This window comes from Ostrinia nubilalis, chromosome 4, assembly GCF_963855985.1.
Source record: "Ostrinia nubilalis chromosome 4, ilOstNubi1.1, whole genome shotgun sequence".
Taxonomy (NCBI): Eukaryota; Metazoa; Arthropoda; class Insecta; order Lepidoptera; family Crambidae; genus Ostrinia; species Ostrinia nubilalis.
Window position 1 is genome coordinate 8,078,366 of NC_087091.1, and position 22,652 is coordinate 8,101,017.

At 35.6% G+C, this 22,652-nt stretch overlaps 1 protein-coding gene across 11 annotated transcripts in view; it reads left to right on the forward strand.

The window, feature by feature from the left end:
- LOC135088579 (3',5'-cyclic-AMP phosphodiesterase) overlaps positions 1 to 22,652 on the forward strand; it is a 474,744-nt gene that overhangs the window by 409,720 nt on the left and 42,372 nt on the right. For all 11 annotated transcript variants that reach the window (XM_063983437.1, XM_063983441.1, XM_063983434.1 and 8 more), the window contains 2 exons: positions 3,349 to 3,450; positions 17,680 to 17,744. In XM_063983437.1, coding sequence (XP_063839507.1) covers positions 3,349 to 3,450; positions 17,680 to 17,744 — 167 coding nt within the window. The remainder of the gene's footprint in view (positions 1 to 3,348; positions 3,451 to 17,679; positions 17,745 to 22,652) is intronic.

Consider the following 22,652-nt stretch of genomic DNA (forward strand, 5'->3'; position numbering starts at 1 on the left):
TTATTCTTTTGCCCTTTTGCTAGTTTAGTGACACTTCTGCACACGTCATTGTCTATTACGGCTATGTAGGTTGGAGCCGAAGAGCAACCATGCAAGACCAGCTCCTAAGTCCCGTGAGCCAGTGGGCAGGTGTCCAACACCGTACGCCAAGATCTCAACACATCACTCCGCATGATTACGGCCTCACATGATTGTGACTAATAAAAGCCATGAAACTCATAAAAAATAAACACATGGAACGTCATATTTCACAACACTATGCCAGTTTTACACGCGACGTTATGTAGCGCAAAACTGTGTAGGTATCTGTCAGTTAACTGACTGATAATATACTGACCTAGAAAATGAATATTCCGATACTGATAACCCATCACACTTTGCATGTTCATGCATAAATATTCAGGAAAAGTGTGATATGAAGTGACATTCGTTAAATACCTACAAGTTGGCGTAATATTAAGGATCTATATATTTTTTAAGTTAAAACGAATTCTATAAATTGTTATATATTTAACCTTGTATTATCTCAGTGAGGCTAGATGACAAAATTTCAATTATTTGTCCGTCAGACAGATAATTAGAAAAAATTAGATTCATATTTTTTATTTTCTTTAAAAATTAAATAATAACAGTGCTACATCGAGTTAAAGTGACGTCACGCGACATTTCAACTCAATATAATACTTACCTGTAATTATTCGATTATGGAAAAAATTTAAAAATATAAGTCTAATATTTTCTAATTATCTGTCCAACGGACTAAATAGAATTTCGATTTCATTACCCAGTCATCATCCCTATTCAAGTACAATCAGGGTTTCAATAAATGAAATATTAAATCTTGTGGTGCTCTGTTTAGCGAAGCTTAAATCTCTATTTCTACTAAAAATCAAGCTGTAGATATTAAATATAACTGCATTATGCATGTACTTTTCTTTTTGTTTTGAATATAATATGGCAAGTTAAAAGTTATATTAAAATATACCACGTGCAAGTGCAACAGTGAATTTTGTAGTAGGTATGTACACTCCAATTAATACCGCCAATCAAAGTAAGTAATATCACGAAGCAGAAGGTAAATGTATTTTGCGATTGATTCCAATACCAAAGCAAATATAATTAACTATGTCTTCTTGAGACTAATAAATTGAATTGCAAACATTTTGTAATCATGCCATGACTAACTCTAAATGTTTTCAAATATTTGTATTTCTGTACATATCGTTTGATTTTGCTACAGCTTTTGTTAAATGTCTTGGACTGACATGACAGGTAAATGTAATTAATATAGAATTATGAATAAATATAATTATGAATTTATTCTACTGTTACACGTGCCTTTTAATTTATGTATTATTTGCATAGAAACTGTTCGCTAAGACGGTAACATAATTGATTAGAATAAAAAAATGTGTACCATCCGTCACGTCACGTCATTGCATAATTTTTCTTGAGTTTCGTAACAGATTTTCCTCTCATTAATTCAGTAGCGACTATCAAATCACACAACACCAGCGACCTCTAATGTCAGGCTTAAGTCTGGTGTAAATGATACAATAACAGAGTAATGTAAGGAGAAACACGAGGTTGGTCCACCGCAAACGCAGCGCTAATGAGACGGCAAACTCGGTACACCGCACTAACCAGTAGAATAATATGACAGAACCAATTTAGTATTGTTATTTGAGATGTTGCGTACGGTGGTGGACATTTGATATGTCAAGGGACAAAACCGGTTGTTAAGGTTTTTTATAAGAGGGCGAACAGACTTTTAGCAACAATGTTTTAGAAAAAAAAACTTTTTTCCCATTAAATGGTTCAAATACTTACTCGATTTTTTTAAATAATAAGTTTACCTATACGATACTGCCTCCTTCGAAATTTAATTCCTCCTCACATTTTAAGGTAGGTAACCTAATAAGTCCGACGAACCTATATCTTTACATCTCTTACAAACCTATAAAAAGATAATAAATACCACCTTCCTTATATAAAATCACGTAATGGAAAAGTAGAGATAAAAACACGCCTTGCAAGCATTCTCGTAAAGGAAATTAAGTATACGATTTGAGTGTTGACATGGGGCTTTCCCGTATTTGTATATCATTCCCTTGGTTACTATTGGCTTTTAAGATTTCGCTCTTATATTTTTGGTCTGCCATATCCTTAGGCATATTGTATCTTCTCGAAACAGTTATTACAGAAGCCATATTTAATAAATCTTGAAAGAAAGCTATTCTTGTTACATTTTTCCAAATATAGGAATGAAAGAAATTATTTTTGCCTCTACAGGCTTAGCCTTTGAGATTATAAAATTGTAATTTCTCAATATCATTTTTTGCAAATCATTTATAGAAATAGTAGAATTATAAGCAACCATTTTTATTTTAGCGTTTTCTTTCATCTTCGTAGCATTATTACAGTGAATCGGCCGTAATTGAGCTTTTAACCTTAGCCTATAACCGCATGTACAGAAACTTAAAAACATCGCTTGAGTATCGCTTCACCCCAGTCTGACCTGGGCTATTCAAAATTAGAATGTAGAAGGGTAATCAACTGCCTAAATACGAGGCCCTCGCAGCAAGACGCCGAACTTGAGTCTTTGTGAGGGCCCGGCCCAATTAAACTTAGAATCATGCCCGGCGGAGCGTGTACCGTTAAATGGCGATTTGTGTACCAAACGCCCCGATAAATTGTTTAACATCGATTTTTCGTCGAATTCTCAAAAATTATAACTGCTATTCAACCTTGGGAAAACATTTTCCTTGATTTTTAAGCATTTTGTGAAGTCACAATTTGGAAGGTTATCAGCATATTTCATTCTAAATTTTCATTAGCACGTCTCTTTCATCTCTGCGCGTACATATTAAATAATATTTAATAATAGCTACATAATTATTTATGTTATCTAGATGTCTTTGGATGTCTGATTTACATAATTTATAATAATAATCCTACCGTTCTTCTTCTAAAAATACTCTTAAATGTTACTTTATTAGTGAATACGAGTAGGTACCTTTTATGAAAGAACCAGCTTTATTTATTATCATACAGAAGAATCCGTCATCTGTAGAGGAAAACACATCATGTGATAATTTGTACGTTTATAACGAGGTATCGTCTTATGTTACTTTTATTTGTATATTGCGTAGAGTAATTTTGTTCTTTATCTTAGGCAGTTTAGAGTTTGCTTTCGCAAAACGCTGTTAAATTACTCAATTTAGCTCTAGTACTGTCCTCATAATAGGACCTATTGACATATCATGTTAGAAATTATTTTTAGCTTGCTGATTTTATATTTATTTTGGACTATAGCAGGGTATTGATAAGGTTGCTTTTTGTCCACAGTCACGGCGAAGACTTGATCGTGACGCCGTTCGCGCAGGTCCTGGCGAGCCTGCGCAGTGTGCGCAACAACTTCCTCTGTCTCACCAACGTGCCAGTCGCCAAGTGAGTATTCTTCCATTTTTAAATTGATCCTTGTCATTTGAACTCTTGAGATCAGATGCACTGATACAGCTCTTGTTTAAACAACTACAAAGTCCATTTTATTTAAAGTCTTGTATAGGTCGCGCAACGAAAATTGAGGCGAATTCATACTCACACAATTTAGAACACAAATCAGTCGGAGTACGCAAGACGTCAGCGCGACTAACGTATACAGAAAATACAGATACCAATCTGTTGACCGCTTCAACTGCGCAACTTATACTATCATCATCTGTCATATTTAGTACAGCTTTTGTCTTTACACTATAACAAAAATATGAGCTGAAAATACATTCTACGCGTAACTTGCAGCGGCTGATCAAATTGATTGCTTTGATCTTCAAAAGTTCATATACTAACTACGTTTCAAAGCTTACCTCAACCAAGATTTTTTTTAAAAGTTTTGAACTTTAAACTTACACAAAGGCATATCAAAATTGACCTTTATTGTACGTCGTATTAATGCATTAACGTTATTAAGTTAGTTTATATAAGGTAACCGTAAGCTCTATTCACTTTATTTCTACGCATTATATTCAACTCTCAACAAAATGAAACACTTTAGAAACCATCCTATCGTAATAAGGTAGAGTGCCGTTACCATAATATTATGATAAGGGAAAATACGCGGTGTGTGGCCGCTCTTTAAAGGCAAAGAAATAAAAATACTGCCCTGAAAGAATCCACTCGATCTTGATCAAAACATCTTATCTACTTGCTTATTTCTTTTGAAGTACATATTATTATAATACCTACATTTAGATGCGTATATTTTCGTTTGAGAAGATACTTTAATCAACAGTAACAACGACCTTTCCATATAAGAACAATAAAGTATTAATAATTGAGTTGAATCGTTCACCAATAACGATTTTCGATACCGATTATACCTTTGTATTTGCAGAGCTTTTGTTGTAATTAATGAATGTCTATTCAAATTAATAGATCTCCTTTATCTGCTCAGTAAATTTATGTTTCTGACGAACCTGGTTTGTAACGATATCAAAATTGTGAAAAGTCTATTGTGACTGCCAAGCAAAGAGAAACAATCCTCAAAAGTTGTATGATAATATGCCACATATATCAGTATTTTTTGACACATACGAATATTTAGTTCTAAGTTTATCGATAAAAATTGGGCCCATGTGCTATGGTATCCAAATGTTGTGGGCTATAAATGTGTTCGTTATTAAATTATACGAGTATTTCATTCGTTTCTTCAAGTTTTTATCTACTTTCTGCGGTAGTGTGTGAAAATGTGATTCTAAGCTGAAGGTGAAAGTCATATTCAAAGAAAATAGAAAAGAAAGGTGGGTGAGACAAAGGAGCTTTTTATTGACCCAATCGTAACTTGTGAAACATAACAGTTGCTCAAGACGGGATGGAATTATCGATAAGTAAAGATAATATCGATAAATAAATACGATCGTCATCCCTTATTCATAATAATCACGAGACTCATTATCTTGGGCTTAACAACGTAATCGAAATGTCGTTGTTCAACGTCACATGTTACTAGGAGTGTAGTTAATTGTTATTTATTTGTGACGTAGAATCTTCCTATAAGTCTACCCCTTAACTCAGTCAGTGCCTGAGGTATGAGAGCGGCACGATCGATCGATCGATCACAGGTCTTCGACCTTCTTGGCCGGTTCGGGCGTCGAGCTTGTGCTCATGGCCCGTGCTGCATCTCAACTGGCTACTGCCAGTCGGTGGTTTTGACGTCGCTTTGGCGACGGACTGCCTGGGCTTCTACCTGGCACCACTGTCCCGCCCTGCGCGCGGTACCAGCCCACCGGGTGGGTCGACGTTGGTCGAGGCCCAGTGAACGACCAGCGAGCGGGCGGTTCCTGGATGCCAGGGAGCTTTCAGGCAGTCACATAATGTTCTGGTGTTGATTTTTCTTAGTGCGGGCGTTGGGCCGGCACTATTTTGAAGCGGGGCTTCGGAGCTGCGACAGCTGGTGCTGTGACTGCTGGTGCTAAGACGGGTCTCGCAGGCGCAGCAGGCTGGGAGGTGTCGGCGTCCTCTGCTTCTGGCAGCAGGAGGTCCCGGGGGAGGGGGCGGTTGCCCGGGGGGCGGGCTGGTGTTGGCGCAATGTTGTGGAGATGGCAGTGGGGGCCGTTGTCCGCGCGGTCATACATGACCCGCGCCAGGCGCGTGATGAACTCCTCCACTGTCTCCACGTTGATGTCCCGGGCAATGACGTCATTGCGAACGTACCGCCCCGCCCCGGTGATGACGCGGAGGGACACGTTCTGCTGAAGCGGCGGTTCTGAGAGCGGCACGGGAGCCTGTTTTTGTAACGTCAAACGTCAGCGAGACTTCACATTTCCTCTCTTCACATAATAATATGTCAATGTCACCCCTCCCGTGCCGCACCCATACCTCAGGTACTGACTAAGTTAAGCGTTTACTATACCTTTCATTGTTATTATTTGTGACGTAGAATCTTCCTAGCTTACACCTCCCCAGTGGCCACTTGCGCAAAACAAAGAACATTAATCACCCGACTCTTACCAGATGGGAATTGTTCCCTTGTGTTTTAAAACTATGAAACTATCCTGTCATACTCCTAGCTCTAGCAAAGTAATTCATTCCGCTTTGAGACAAGGCATTTGCATTCTGAATAGCGATACACGAGATGAGTAATAACTGTTGTAGAAACTGAAATGGGAAATGATGCAAGCCGCGTGAAATTATTGTAATTTATGCCACATTGAATAACTTTTGCACGACTAAATGCCTATTTTAGTTGCGCAAAAGCCATTATCGACGTTAGCTTGGTAAGATAGGTAGGATTGTAATAAACAAACTTTCAAAAATGAATCAGTAATGTTTCTAATTTAATAAAATCAAAGTTATTTGCAATAGCCTTTCCATTTAATGAGATTGTAATTTTACATACATTTGTAACATAAAATAGGGATGTACGAGTATGATGTAATTTTTGCAACTATCACAATATGAAATTACTTCTGCTAGCTGTCTCCGATGATCATACATAAACAACAATTAAATGTATGCAATAAATCATTGCATTTGCATTGCGGTATTATACCGCGTGGTCGATACAGCATGATCGCTACGTCACCAACGCGTGCGACGCAAGGCCACGTGACCTGAAGCACGGAAATGTGGACACGACACTCAAGTGTGCTCAATTTTTTTTAAACTTTAAATATAAAAATATAACCTTTATACTCAAGAAGTACCTATGTGTCAAATTCAAACTAAATGTTAATGAATAACACTCAATCGTCACGCTTAATTATTATAAGCTGATAATTTATTTTAATTATGTAGGTACCTATAAAATTGATGATGCTATAATGACGAAAGATTACCTATATTAAAATTTTGAAATTGTGGTGTAAGTTTACGTCAATTATATAAAGACTTATCGACAGTTATAGGTATATGGAACGTAGTTGCTAAGTAACAGAGAGCAATTTAATTAATTGGTTTCCAATTAAAACCAAATTCCAATTAAAAGGATTGGAAAGGACGTTTCATACAGTAATGAATAAAACTTCCGAATTTGTAAAGTGGATTTATCTACAATTTTGTTATCTGATACGGTTGTCGGACCTAGGTTCTCAGGTCCGGTTTTAAAAACAATTTATTATTAGAAGCACCAAAATACTGTATACCATATGAAGGACATATTAATTTATATCTCAAAAACATACCAAGGCTAATTTAGTGCGCAAAGCTTTCATATACGGACTATGATTTTAACAACAGGAGTCCTAAGAAAATGCTTACTAGAAATAAACTGAAGGTAACAAATAACAAATGTCGTTGCAGCAAAAGTGTGTTGGTTTGTCATGCTCAATTTTCACATTGTTAGCCTCACACCGAGCACACTTGCGGTATGGAACGTCCACGCATTATTGGCTCCGTGACTCATGTCAGCCCATGACGTATGCATACGTCTCGTGGTCGCATGACGGTGACAAATTCTTACGATCTGAATCCGTTGTCGGCTGACGGCCTTTGGTGTCATTTTACGCTCCACCCACAGAGTATTGAACTATTTTTGGGTTATTCCGTATTCGACCCACGACAAACTCAACCCACTCATTATTTTCCTTACTCAACCCAATTTTGTTCCTTACTCTACCCACAACTAATTTTTAATTTTATGTTCCTTATTCACCCCAAAAACATTCCTAGCTCAACCCATTTTAAAACCACTTAAAAAATATAAGATTTTTATGTACGGTCAGAATAAAAATATATTTTTTAGAAATTTAAGCTCAGTTAATTTTTGTGTTAAGATCGTGCTATTAAATAAAACTACAGGAGTTCTGATACAATAATATATTTGAAAAACGTTTTTCACAAAAGGACACAAATAAAATAATGACTACATGCAATTAGAACTATAACTTTTCATAACAAAACAAAAAGTAGATACATTTTTTTAAAATCTTATAATAAAAATCACAGATTAAAGAGGAACCATAACTTACATAATTTGAATCTAATACAAAACTACTATAAATCCACTATAAATCTTAATAAAAGTATTCATGTGGACGGACAACTAATCCCGCGGTATAAGTTTTGAGCGGTATGATTTGACCAAAGTTTCTTAATTAACTTAAAATTTTATCATATTTTATCAAACATGTAGGTGATGTTTTTTTTTTAAATAAAAATAAATGTACTAGTATGTATTTATCATAATTAAATTTCTGGACAAATAGTAAACGTTGTTTTGCTATCCATACTTGTTTTTGGTATATTTACTTTGGGTTGAGTGAGGAATGCATTTGGGTAGAATAACGAAATTCTGTAATCGGTAGAGCTAGGAATACTAATTTGGGATGAGTGAAGAAATGGGTTGAGTTATCATGGGTCGAATACGGAATAACCCCTATTTTTTTGACTAATCGTCACTTCAGAAATATTTTGTCGTTCAATATCACCTAATTTGAAGAGACTTTACTGTTTTATTATATTCAAAAGCTTTCAATTCAATATTAGATTCTCAGAAAACTACGTCAAGTCAAAGTCAAACGAAGTAATTTGTAAATATAGCACCAATTTTGAAACTAAATTCTTGTTTGAAACTTTTAGAGATCACTTGTTCAGAGTAACTGTTGCTTATTTGCCAAATTTAATGTTTCAGACGATTTGAAACATTATGTTTGCGCTATTGAAATAAATTGAAATGTTTTACCTACTGAGTTCAGGCCGAAATTGAACACGTATGAAAAATGAAACTGCCCTTAAGGGACTAGTTACATATTGTATCCATAATATCTTTTTGGAGCTATCAGCGCTGCCACAAACATGGCAAATGCTGAGAAGATGGCGCCAGAGTAAACTCAGTCACAAATATATATTTTTTCTCGCGTAAATTAACCGTGTATGCAATATTACAGGTATTGGTTATGTTACGCACAAACCACATGACTCTTACACCCTTTAAATTATTAAATAAATACAACAGTTATTGACCAACCGACTCCATTGGTAATCGCGTATTTCCCTCAACTTAGAGGCAAAAGGAAACTTATAGGTGTATATTTTTTGAGCCTTGGGAATATCTCACTGTTCTGGTAGCTGTCAAATATTGTGACAAAACATTCCGTCGACTTATCTCTAGATGGTTTGCTTATTGCACTACGTAAGGCTTGTCAATTACATAGACACATACATGGAAGATCTACGTCACGAAAGTCAACACGCTCTTATGGCCCTTGCCTTGGTGTTACATTATTCATCATTCAATCTGACGCCGGCCTACCAACATCAATTGTGATGAAACATTCACGAACTCTATTAATGGCACTCATTAAAGTTCATCAGTCCAATGAAACAATTGGTAAAGCCATTTTAGCTGGCAACAGTTTCGAAATACGTTAGAAATAGAAACAAAGTGATTGGAACCTTGAACGTTAATTTAAAGTTTGACACTGACGTCAATTAGTCCGATAAACTCATTCATAAATTATAGTCCAGTCAATAAAGCATTATAGATGGAAATCCGTGGAACACAATTTTTGACTTCGGGATTTTATTTAGACTAGTTAGGAGGTGAACTTGAGATTTTTGGACGTCAATACCTAAAGAACCGTTTGAGGTATATTTATGAAATTTGAAGCTGATGTTTATCTTGCAAGTCTCAACATATGAGCCAAATTTGAAGTGTTAATGCACAGTAGTTTTTGAGTGATGTGGAGTCAAAAGTGGCTCCAATTGGGTCGTCTAAATATACGCACGGTGCAGTCCCCTCCCTGGAACTAGGCTTAACGTGCTCCCGCATGTCTAAAATATTTGCTTAATGTTAATTTAGTCGATTTTCTATTGATGGGAACATGTAAGACAAAAATAAAATTTCCAAAATTACAGACCTTCTAGAGCAGATGCCGTGAAAACTATAAAAGATATAGAAAAACTTGACTGTCTCACCTGTAGCAAATTGAATAAGCTTTTTTTGGTTCATAGTAGTTATGTCACTAGGACGCATAGTTTCCGAGGATTAAGAGAAAAACCGAAAAGTAGTACCTTTAAACCCCCCTCTTCCCGCCGGCTCAAGGGCTAAGGGCGGGGACTTTTGCTATGTTCACCTCCTAACTAGTCTAAATAAAGTCCCGAGGTCAGAAATTATGTTCCACGGATTTCTCTCTACACCGTCGTTAAAGCATTCATTGACTGGACTATTATTTAATTAGAGTAAAAGTATCTACAAAATGAAACAGAATTTCTTTTTCACGTTGCGGCGACTTTGTGGGAATAAAAGTGCTCTCTAGTCGACCGGGACAAATGGAAACTAGAGCCTTTGAAATCTCAACCAACCCAGCTATAATTTAGTATCGCGTACGAACACGATATATTTGATTTATGTACACCAAAATATGTCTTACTCGTATATTCACACACGCCGTTTCGTTCTTCAGAAGCGCTTCACGTAACCATCGTTTATCTGTGACGTGGGGACTCGTAAAAGATACGAGATATCTTCCTTATTTGTCATAGAAAGATTTATTACTTGTTTTTGGAACTAGAACTCAGATAGTTGAATCGGGCTGTTAATCAGTATGGAGATGTATGAAAGTGCGCACACGACATCTATTTGTTATACAAATTAGAATCAGGCCCAACTATCGGCTAACTAAGAGTAGGCGCACACCGTTGATTTTTAGTTGGCCGATAGTTGTGCCTGATTTTAAATTGTATGAAGAATCGGCCAAATCGAATCGGCGTAGTGTGCGCACTCTCATACATGCACATACTGATCAACTGCCCGACTAAACTATCGGCCGACGAAAAATCAACGGTGTGCGCCTACTCTAAAAGTCGGTGGTCTGCGGCGCCTAGACTTAGCTGAATAAATACTTTGATATCATAGGTAAAGATCATCTCTAGCGTTTGCTCCATCGAGGCTGTTGAAGAAAATACAAAAAAAGTTTCATTTTTAGACGTCATCTGAGTAGGTACGCAATCGTCGGCCCAACTATCAAAAATACATTTCAAATAATGTAGAGTGTAGAAAAACATAAATGCAAATAATTCAGACTGTGTGAAAACACGAAGACAGTTAAGCCGACTACGAAAAATGCCTTCACGCCGAGGGCCACATTATCAGGGGCAACCAAAATATTTACTTAGGCCATCCTGGCGTTGGGCGAGAAAATAATTTGTATTCACATATAAAAAGGGACTACCTGTCCTAATGAGAACCGCAAGCTACAGCCGACCCCAAATATAAACATTATAACAGCACCTGTAACTGTTTAGAAAGTTATCAAATCCCACTGGCTGGCTTTTTGTTTATCTAATACAGAATATTCAACAAAAAACTTGTAAAGCCAAATTCAATTCTATTTAGTAAAATAATTTCACTTCGTTTGAGTACTGCTACTTGACACTTCGTGCTTACTTCATGTGCTGTCACAAAAGTTCTAAAAATAATATCACGCAAGGGCCCGAAATAAAACACCCCTAGAGGCAACTCCGCATATGTCAAGTAAACACACTAACAAAGTTTTACAAGGAGCATAAACAAACCTGCTTAACTTTGCAACATTGTGGAACGAATAGGAGTTTAGGAACTTAGCTAGAGCAAAGAACATTGAGCTTAATCTATTTCCAGACCGCGGTGGTGCTTGACACTAATCTTTGGAAAACCTGTGTTAAGTAAGAATCCGCTCGGTCACCTAGATTTTATAGGTAGAAACCACATAGTAACAGCCCGATCGTTATGTAACGCATATTAAAACAAGCTTTACTCATTGAACATTTAGTAAGACAAAGTCTGACACGAGTTTTTACAAGGCACACTTTGTTGTTAAATTCCCTAGTGACAATACTGTGTGTCTACTTTATGTACCTACTTGTTTATCTATACTAAAAATCTGAAGAGTTTGTTTGCTTGAACGCACTAATCTTAAGAACTTCTGGTGCGATTTGAAAAAATATTTTGTGCTGGATAGCCCATTTATTGAGGAAGATTTTATGCTATACATATAACTTCACCCTACTGGCAATAGGGCTGCACAATGCACATATGTACATTGCAGGGCCTACATTTTTCTTTAGGTACTTTTGCTCCGCAGCAGTAAAAAAAAGTAACAAAAACAGGAAATACGTAGTCGCGGGCACAGCTAGTATCTACATAAATATTATGCGCTGTATAAATAGGCTTCGAAATCGATGTACCAAAGTTAAACAATCAAACATAGTCCAGTCATTTAAGCGTAAATTAGGTAAGAATCTCGGAATTCGAGATACCCAGCTGTAAGTCTGTAAATACTTGTATATTGACACCCTAAAAGTTGTCTCAAAACCTACATATGGTAGGGTGTAAGCAACTATTAAATTTTAAGGTCAAAGGTCACAAAAATCGGTTTTTTGCGCTTTTTTTGGAAATATCTCATTTCCTATGGGTTTTTTGCTATTTGTATTTATTATCAATATTGTAGAATACAAAATTCTCTACAAATTTTGTTCAAAAAAAATTTTTATACGGTGAACTGTTTTCGAGATAGAGGGCGGCCGCTAGTACTTATAATAAACTAGCTGACCCGGCGAACTTTGTTCCGCCTTAATGGCAATAAATAAGCAGACTTTTTTTTAATTTCGAACGGGATAAAAAGTATCCTATGTCCTTCTCCTGGCTCTAAACTACCTCCCTGACAATTTTCAGCTAAATCGGTTCAGCCGTTCTTGAGTTATAAGTGGAGTAACTAACACGACTTTCTTTTATATACAGTGTGAGTCACGTTAAAGTGTACATATGAAAATAGATGAAAGTAGACCTATTTTTATCGACAAAAAAGAGGTCAAAAATTTTTTGAGATTTTTTTTTAATTTTTTATAGAATTTTTTTTCTTCCAATTACTTATTGTAAAAAAAACGTAATAACTTTTAAACTAAGCGGTATATCCTGATAAAATAAAAACAGTAACAATGCTAAATAACAGACGATACTGAAAAAATACATAAAATACCCAGAAAATGCCAACAATTAATAAAAAATGATACTTTTTGAAAAAAATCTGCTTAAAAATTCGTATTTTTTTGGTTATTTGATAAATTTCTCAAAAAAATGCCCCTATAACAGGTGGTTTTTATTACTTTGTATTATTTTCTATCGTATTATCTTTTTAAAACCAGAAATCGCATGTCTCTATCCCTATCACAACATTTGCTATGATCGTTTGAACAAAGGCCTGCCACAACATTATTCTCCGCTACAGGTAGAGACAATTTTAATTGTAACTAAAATGCTTATTTTACTTCGAAATCTTTTGTTTTTATTTGAAATCTAACTTGTCTTTATCAAAATTACAAATCTAGAGCCATTTTCAGTTTCGTTGTTAACGAAGCGTTGAATGGCGCGCCCGGAGAGGCTTAGTTCAAACGATCATTGCAAACGTTGTGATAGGGATAGAGACATGCGATTTTTGGTTTTACGAAGGTAATACGATAGAGAATAATACAAAGTAATAAAAACCCCCGGTTATAGGGGCATTTTTTGGAGAAATTTATCAAATAACCAAAAAAAACACTAATTTTTAAGCAGATTTTTTTCAAAAAGTATAATTTTTTATTATTTGTTGGCCTTTTTTGTGTATTTTATGTATTTTTTTAGTATCGCCTGTTATTTAGCATTATTACTGTTTTTATTTTATCAGGATATACCGCTTAGTTTAAAAGTTATTACGTTTTCTTTACAATAAGTAATTGGAAGAAAAAAAATTCAATAAAAAATTAAAAAAAAATCTCAAAAAATTTTTGACCTTTTTTTGTCGATAAAAATAGGTCTAGTTTCATTTATTTTCCTATGTACACTTTAACGTGACTCACACTGTATATAGATCTGTAGAGGTCAATTCTATACATCCCAACTAATATTATAAATGCGAAAGTAACTCTGTCTGTCTGTCTGTCTGTCTGTCTGTCTGTCTGTCTGTCTGTTACGCTTTCCCGCTTAAACCTCGCAACCGATTTTGATGAAATTTGGCATAGAGATAGTTTAAGTCCCGGGAAAGAACATAGGATAGTTTTTATCCCGGTTTTTGAAACAGGGACGCGCGCGATAAAGTTTTTCTGTGACAGACAAAATTCCACGCGGGCGAAGCCGCGGGCGGAAAGCTAGTGAAATATATTTTCAAAATAACTATCAGGGTGTGATTAGTGATCGATACTGATGGCAAAATTGCAATCAGTAAAATTTTTGTCTGTCTGTCTGTCTGTCCGTCTGTATGTTCCTTATAGAAACAAAAACTACTCGACCGATTTTAACGAAACTTAGTACAATTATTCTTCATACACCTGGGCAGGTTATAGTATACTTAGGAATTCCCACGGGAACAGGAATTAGCGGGATAATCCTTTTGTATGAAAAAATCTAAACGCTTAACGGAAGTTAGACGCTTGAAATTTGGCATGTAGGTACCTTAGTAAACTTAAAGCTTAGTTACAACAAGGAATTCCCGAAATTCCCACGGGAATTAGCGGGAAAATCCTTTTGTGTGAAAAATCTAAACCGCTTAAGTTGACCTGAAGTGATGCAGTGACCGCGCGCTCTCCGCCCTCTATCTCGAAAACGGTTCACCATATAAAAAAAATTTTGAAACAAAATTTGTAGAGAATTTAGTATTCTACAATATTGATAATAAATACAAATAGCAAAAAACCCATAGGAAATGAGATATTTCTAAAAAAAGCGCAAAAAACCGATTTTTGTGACCGTTGACCTTGAAATTTAATAGTTGCTTACACCCTACCATATGTAGGTTTTGAGACAACTTTTAGGGTGTCCATATACACGTATTTACAGACTTACAGCTGGGTATCTCGAATTCCGAGGTGAACTTACTATAATGACTGGACTAACAGATAATTCATCAGCAAACTGCCTAAAGTCGAAAATAAAGAAGTCCGGTGAACTTCCACTCTAACAGACACTAGCCAGAAACTGACAATTTATCTTAGACGTTTATCACGCAACGTTAACAAGAATTTTCCCAAAACCTGAACAATAAAACTCTTCTAATAAAAATCTTTGTTTGTATTTAGACCTAAATATAAACATTGAATTCAGATGAATGAGTTTTCAACAGTGGGTTTATAAATGAGTTAGAGTAGAAGTGCTTTTCCACGACTGAATTTATTTAAAGAAAAGAAAGAAAAGGTTAAACTCCTACGCGTTTGTAACTCTCTTTGAACGCATTTTGGGTGATTAAATTGTATTACCCGCCTTTCCTTTTTAATACTCTTGACTCTTAAGCGAGATGTGTGTGTGAGATGTTCTAAGAATGTCGGCGCCAAGATCACGTTACATTCCTTAGAACGGCTTTTTCAAATGATCATGCTTTCATTTTCCTTCTAAATACAAAGGAAACAAACAAAATAACTGATTTGGAAGTGTTGTTGGACGATTCTTTGTATGTGTACCGATATACTCGTATTACGTGCACCTGGCTGATAAAAAATTATACGTAAATAGGTAAGTATTCATCAATCAAATAAATATTGCGAATTGCAGAAACTGTGCAGAAATTGACACATTTTATGCTTATCATTACGTATGACACTATGATATAGCACACGCACACATCTTAACTAATCTGCAAAAAATCTGTGACAGATATAAATAGCGACTGATAAGATCCATGTGCTGTTGTTTATTATTTCAACCTCGACCTCGTGCGAGTTATGTTGATTATGTGCCACCAGACAGGTTGCTAATTTGAGATGACTTACTATAATCGGCTAAAAATAGGCATCTGTTTTATGGCCGATCTTGAATTTCCTCGAACCATATGAAGTTTTATTGATCTCCATCTGTGCCTTCGATTGCAATTCATAGAACATCTGATGCTATGTTAACATCTGGTGCAAATGCTTTCAAAATGACAACTAAAATCAAGTTTGAACGCTCATATGAATTTTCATTTCTAAGATAAAACAGTTTCACTTAAAAAGTGACAGATAAAACTTTATCTCACTTTCTAAAGCGCTTAATTCTTTGATATGCACGTGTTCAAAGGTACTTGTTAAAGATCCATCAAACATAATCTACCCAGACGAAGCAGTGGGCAGAGTAAATTCCTTTATGTCGTAATGACTTTTAATCTTTTAATCTCTCAGTATTTTGTTCCAGTACACAATAAATATTTACTTTCAGCTTCACAATACATTTTTTTCCGAAGAAAAAATAAATATCTCCAAAGGAGAAGCGGTGTTTTAAGATCCGTGCCCACTCACACTATATCAAAGCCTTTTGAATACGCGAAAAGAAATTTAATCTCATTAAAGATAAGAGCTTTTCTCAAAGTAAACACTGTTATTAGGCTTTCGTTGCTTAGCCTTAGAAGTTTGTATTTCATCTTCTAAGACGTTCTGCGCAGTTCTATTTTGGTCATAAGAACATTGTAATGTAGTGAATTCAGAGAGCATTTTCATCGCTTCTTTGCATCTTTTAGTCACTCATACTCTCCCTATAAAAAACTGGGGCACTTGAAAAGTTAAGTACCTACTAGGGTTTCTGATTTCTCGACCTATTTTTTTTCTCGAGTTTCGAGAATTCTCGAGGCCAAAGTCTCGAGTTTTCTCAGGTCTCGAGTCTTTTAATGAAAACTGCTGAAATCGGTTGAAATTTAATAAAAATACAGGTTTTTTTTAATCTAATATACCTACTTTTATGCACAACAATCAATATTAGAATTTAGTACCACTTATTTGGGTAAGGAAATAAACAAAAAATAAAATCTTCTTTCATAATTAATATTTACTAATAATCATAACAAAAGTCATAAACTCGCGTGTACTTTAAGGATAAATAACAATAAAAATCTGGAGCTACAATTGAATCACTTGTTTTATAAAGAACACAAGTCCAAATAGCAAAATTACGATAGATAAATAAATAAATTTTCAATTTTTTTTTAGACTTTAGTCGACACTACGCTTCCAATCTAAGTATGCACATGTCGTGGCAGCTTTTAATTAAGGCTACACTATAAACCCGTATTGTTTTCAATGTTTTTTCCAGTTACACAATTAACAGTCTTGTTTAGCTGTCCTTAAATAAATAAATAAATAGTTTTTTTATGAACCAAAAAACTTTTTGATTGTTTTTTAAAATTCTTACAGATAACGACTTGAATAAACTTTACGAGGAGGCACGAGTACCTAACCTAACGTCTGTTAGGTAAGGTAACTGTCTAGTTAACAAAAGTCAGATTAAACATACATACATAATAAATATAGCATACTCGTTGGTGAACATTATTACTTAGTTTCGATTGAGATCATTACTTGCAAATCAAATCAGTTAAAAAAGGAAAGACTAGGCCAGTCTAAAAGCAACGTTGACCTATTAAATAATAAAAAACTTACTTTTGTCTAGGAAAATAGACTTTCAAGAATATTAAAGCTTCAAAATCGAAACTCGAGAATTCTCGAGCTCCGGTATTTTTTTTCTCGTCTCGAATGAAGCCAAATTTCTCGAGTTTTCTCGAGTTCGAGAAAGCTCGAGCAGAAACCCTAGTACCTACCTAAAATGTCTTTTATGAAAGACAATAGAGCTTACGTTTACATCTTCTACTTTGTTAAAAGATGGTATTTATTAGTGACTATTATTTGTTGTGACTTGACTCGACTTTATTTATGACCTGGAATTCTAAATGTGATGCTAAAATAATCTTTTTTTTCTATTTTCAGATCACGAAGATCGTCTGGAGCAGCTACAGCTGTCACACCCCAACCAAAGAATTTAAACCCAGGAGGTAAGTGTTAAAATGCGCACAATTTTGGATAATGCCGAATATAACCCAAAATCTTAACCTGACACGCTGTAATCTTATCTTATAGATAAGACAAAGAATAAGATAGTAATGAACACCTTTTGCTGCTTTTCCTGATGATACTTTAGGTCAAATTAGGATTGAGTTCCGCATATACGTAAATATACTTTTCAGTAAACCTAACTTAACCCTTAATCGGGTTAAGATATCGGGTCAAATTCGGAACAACCCACAATTTTCGTTTCTTTGCATTTTATATTAATAATATCACAATTAATAGATAAATCAATAGTTACATACGTACCCTCTTCTCCTTCTCCTGTATAGCCAGGATCTAAAGCAGCGGTTCCCAAACTTATTTAGTCTACTGCCCACTTTGAGAATAAATTATTTTTAGCGCCCCCCATTTTTGTAGTCAAGAGTCGAGCTCAGTCGGTGTCTAAGAGTCCTCCTAGTAGATGACGCCTCCCAAGCCTCTACACAACGTCCCGATTTTTTTTCTGGGTCTCTTACCGCCTCCCTTTAAGCCTGCAGCGCCCACAAGGGGGCGTTATCGCCCACTTTGGGAAAGACTGATCGAAAGCATTATCGCCAGTAAAATCCGACCAGAAGGTTAAATCTCAGGGGAAAGTTAAGCTCCGCAACAAAATTAATCGGAAAAAATGAGAGGAGTTCGAAGGCAACACTTAGTCGAGTTCCAAAAGGACATTTTTTTCCTTATTTATTTGACAAAGTTCTGATTAATGGATATCTATTCAATCAATCACAATAATGTCATGTAGTAGTAATCGCAAAACAGGAGTAAAATTTCAAATTATCTTAATACGCCGTAATATTATTGATCGGGTCTTTTTATGCTTTAGCTTCGGGATTTTGGTTTATTGCGACCTTTATATTATGCTCTTTATTTACTTAAATTACCCATCAAGTAACATTTTATTGGGATAACATAAAATCGCCCCACTCAACATCACTCTTTTCCTGTTTTCGTTAAATAAAACTTTATCGTGATTTGGAGTACCTACTTTAGATAGCCCAGAGATAATTATAAAGGTAGACATATTATGTGGGCATTGTTTACAATTTTATCCGGCCTGATTATCTTGCTACGATATTATGTTGTTTCGGAGAACCGATCTGTCTCAATGGTGTACACATGTGTGTATGCGTCTCGCCGTTTGCTACAGACTCATAAGGAAAAGATATCCAATATATTCTCACGAATACAGTAAACAATATCTAATCCAATATTGGTGATTGGAATTTTGTGCGAACATAATGATGCGTACACGAGCAGCGTTCATTTGAAATTAATATCGTTGCCTAATTCCTTATACGGATCTGTTTTGTGACTGCTGATAAAATCCCTAATAGATACTTATCTGCCAGATAAACTGCAAATGGTTTCGCAGATCTCAGATAGGTAGTAGCAGATATAATCACCCGTGCGGTGTTTTATTCTTAATAGGTACAAATTTTAATAACGGTCAGATAACTATCTGAAACTTTATCAGGAACCAGTAAAAATGGGAGAAAAGACCAGTTTCTTTAATTTCTTTGATTTATTTATTTATTTATTTATTTTATTTGGTTTACCAGAAATTGTTACATTGATGCTTACACAGTATACATACAGCCATAGTGGTAATAACTTAATGCACAATTAATTTAAGGTAAACACCGCATGCAATATATTAGTAACATCAATTATAAATTTACTGATTGAAACTAGACCGGTAGACAATTATAAATTAAAAAGAAAAAAGAGTTACAGAAAAGGTTCGATACGGGCACAGAAAACCTAAATGTAGGCAAAATTGAAAAAAATGCTAGAACACTACTCACCGACAATGGTTTCTTCCAAGTGCTTTCGGAACTTTATGAGACTTGTGGCGTGAATATCAGTGGTACCTCCGTGAGAATTCAGAAGTCTGCTCAAACGGGGAACAAAGGAACTTGAGCCTAATACTGTGGAGCGAAAAGGTGGAACCAATGCAGGAATTTGGGTTCGGGGGGTTCTACGAGGAGCTCTAAAATTAAATTTATTTAGCAGCTGGGGGCAATCTATTTTATTATTGAATAATTTGTACAAGAAAGTAAGGTCCAATATAGTTCGACGTTTTTCCAAGGAGGTGTATTTAAAATGTATTAATCTGGATTTGTAAGAAGACCCTTTCCTACATTGGTTGGACGAGTGAGCGAGATGCCACAGATATCTTTTCTGGATTCGTTCTAACCTCAGGGAGTGACACGCGTAATGTGGTCGCCACACAACACTGCAGTATTCCACAATACTTAGGACCAAAGAATTGTACAACAATCTTTTTGTTTGCAACCTGCGAAAACCCCTACCTGTTCTAATTATGAATCCTAGCATGCGAGAAGCCTTTTTTGTGACAGATTCCAAATGTGGAACGAATGTTAGTTTTTTGTCAACTATCACGCCTAGGTCCCTAATATGGTCAACTTCTGTAACCATTGCACCCCCAATAGAATAGCTGGATTTTATAACATGGTGTTTTCTTGTAAATTTGACAAAAAAGCATTTATTGATATTTAGTTGCATCCTATTCGATTCGCACCACCGAGCTATACTACTTAGATCTTCCTGTAGCAGTACAGAGTCATTATGGGTTTTAATGATTCGTAATAATTTCAAATCATCTGCATATAAGTACGGGACAGAGTACGAGATACAGTCAACAATGTCGTTAATAAAAATATTAAATAAGATAGGCCCCAAGTTGGATCCTTGGGGAACTCCAGAGTTGATATCATGTTTCTCAGAGCTGTAACCATTAATGACCACGTAGAATTTACGGTTACTTAGATATGAGCTAAACCATCTCAATAGAGTTCCATTGAATCCAAAAAGTCCCATCTTTTCAAGCAATATATCATGAGGCACCTTATCAAAAGCTTTGCTCAGATCGGTATATATAACATCGATCTCTTGCTTGGCATCAATAGCTTCCGTGAGATTTTCAATGAAAGATACCAAATTCGTAGCGGTTGATCGTGATTTTACGAACCCATGTTGATTCTCCGTAATAAATGGTTTAACATGCTCTGAGATTAACGGACAAATTAAAATTTCAAAGACTTTCGACATTGTAGAGAGAATAGATATTGGTCTATAATTCATCACAGAGTTAGTGTCACCAGATTTAAAAACTGGGACTACTTTAGCCACTTTCCAGTCATCAGGGAAAACCACACTTGATAAAGATGCATTGAATATGTAGCAAAGAGGCTCAGCAATATTAGAGGCGCAGCTTCTCAGGAAAGTAGGTGGAATGCCATCAGGGCCGGAGCCTTTATCTAAGTTAAGGGATTTTAAAACACGAGTTACAGCCTCAGGGTCAATGTGAATTCTGCTGAAGGACAGATTGTTATAGGCAGGCTTCTTCGGATATGGTGAGTTAGGCGACGTTGTATCCTTACAATAAACTTCGGCAAAACGACCTGCAAAGAGATTACATATACTTGGTCCATCACTTACAGTCGCAGACCCGTCCGTCATAGTGGTGGGGTAGGAACTGCAGCCGCCACGCTTGCTTTTAACAAAAGACCAGAAAGCTTTAGTACTTTTAGAAATCCTTTCTTCAATGTTATTAATATAATTGTTATAACATTCTGTGGCAAGTTTTTGACATCTTTTAGACAAAATACTTAATTCAATTCTATCCATTGGGTTACGATATTTTTTAAATCTTTTCATAATTACGCCCTTTTCACGAAGTCTACTAATTAAGCATTGGTTAAACCATGGTGGATATTTCCACTTGTTGGTCTTTCTTTTTTGAGGCACAAATTGTGTTATGGCGTCCCTGATTATGCTATAAAAATGAACAACTAACTGATTAATGTCATTAAATTGTGAAAATTGCTCGTCCCAATTAACCTTAGAGAGATAGTCATTGATTAAACGATAATCGGCTTGCTGATAATTAAGTGTGGCGAAGCTGCTATTGTATTGAAGCTGAGAAACCTCATCGAAACAAAAATCAACCTGAAGTGCAGGATGATAACGGTCTATTTTACATAAATTATCAAGTGACTCATTCACACTACAATTAACCATGTCGGTGAGCAGCAGATCCAATATTTTATCTTGAAAATTTGTAACTAAATTACACTGTTTTAAATTATTTTGAGACGCAAAATCTAATAAACTTTGACCTAGAACAGGTGCCTGATAATTTACATCGGAACCATTGACAAGTTTCCAATTGATGTTTCGTAAATTGAAATCACCTAGAATACAGGTATGTCCATCAAAACCTTCCAACACTGAACTGCAGTTGTTTAAAAAAGTATCTAACAATCTATGGCCCACAGGCGAGGGAAGGTATACTGCGCAGATGGCAATACGTTTTGCTGTGCCAGCAATGTCAGTATCTATGATCACCCACAGATCCTCACATGTACTGTTCCAACAATTAACTGATCTAGCCTGAAATTTGTTAGACACTGCAATTAGTACACCTCCCCCCATACAATCTGTTTGAGTACCAGTAGGCTTCCTATCTCGTCTAAATACAGTGTATCTGTCATCGAACAACTCGGAACTTAAAATATTATTATTAAGCCAAGTCTCAGTAACAACAATTATATCAAAATTACACACGGCCAAGTTTTTATTAAAAATATTCGTTTTAGTTCTTAACCCTCGGGTGTTTTGGTAATACAATTTTAATGCGAATTTAACAAGAATTAAGTCCATTGCAAGATTATTATACAATAAATAAAAAGAAAGATCAAAACTACTGTAATGAATTTAAGGTCTGCAAATCCTTGACGATGATATAACCTGCACTCTCATTCTTCCTTAAGTAGATCTTTCCCCCTCTAACCCAGACAAATTTGAAACCCTTATCCCTTGCTGTT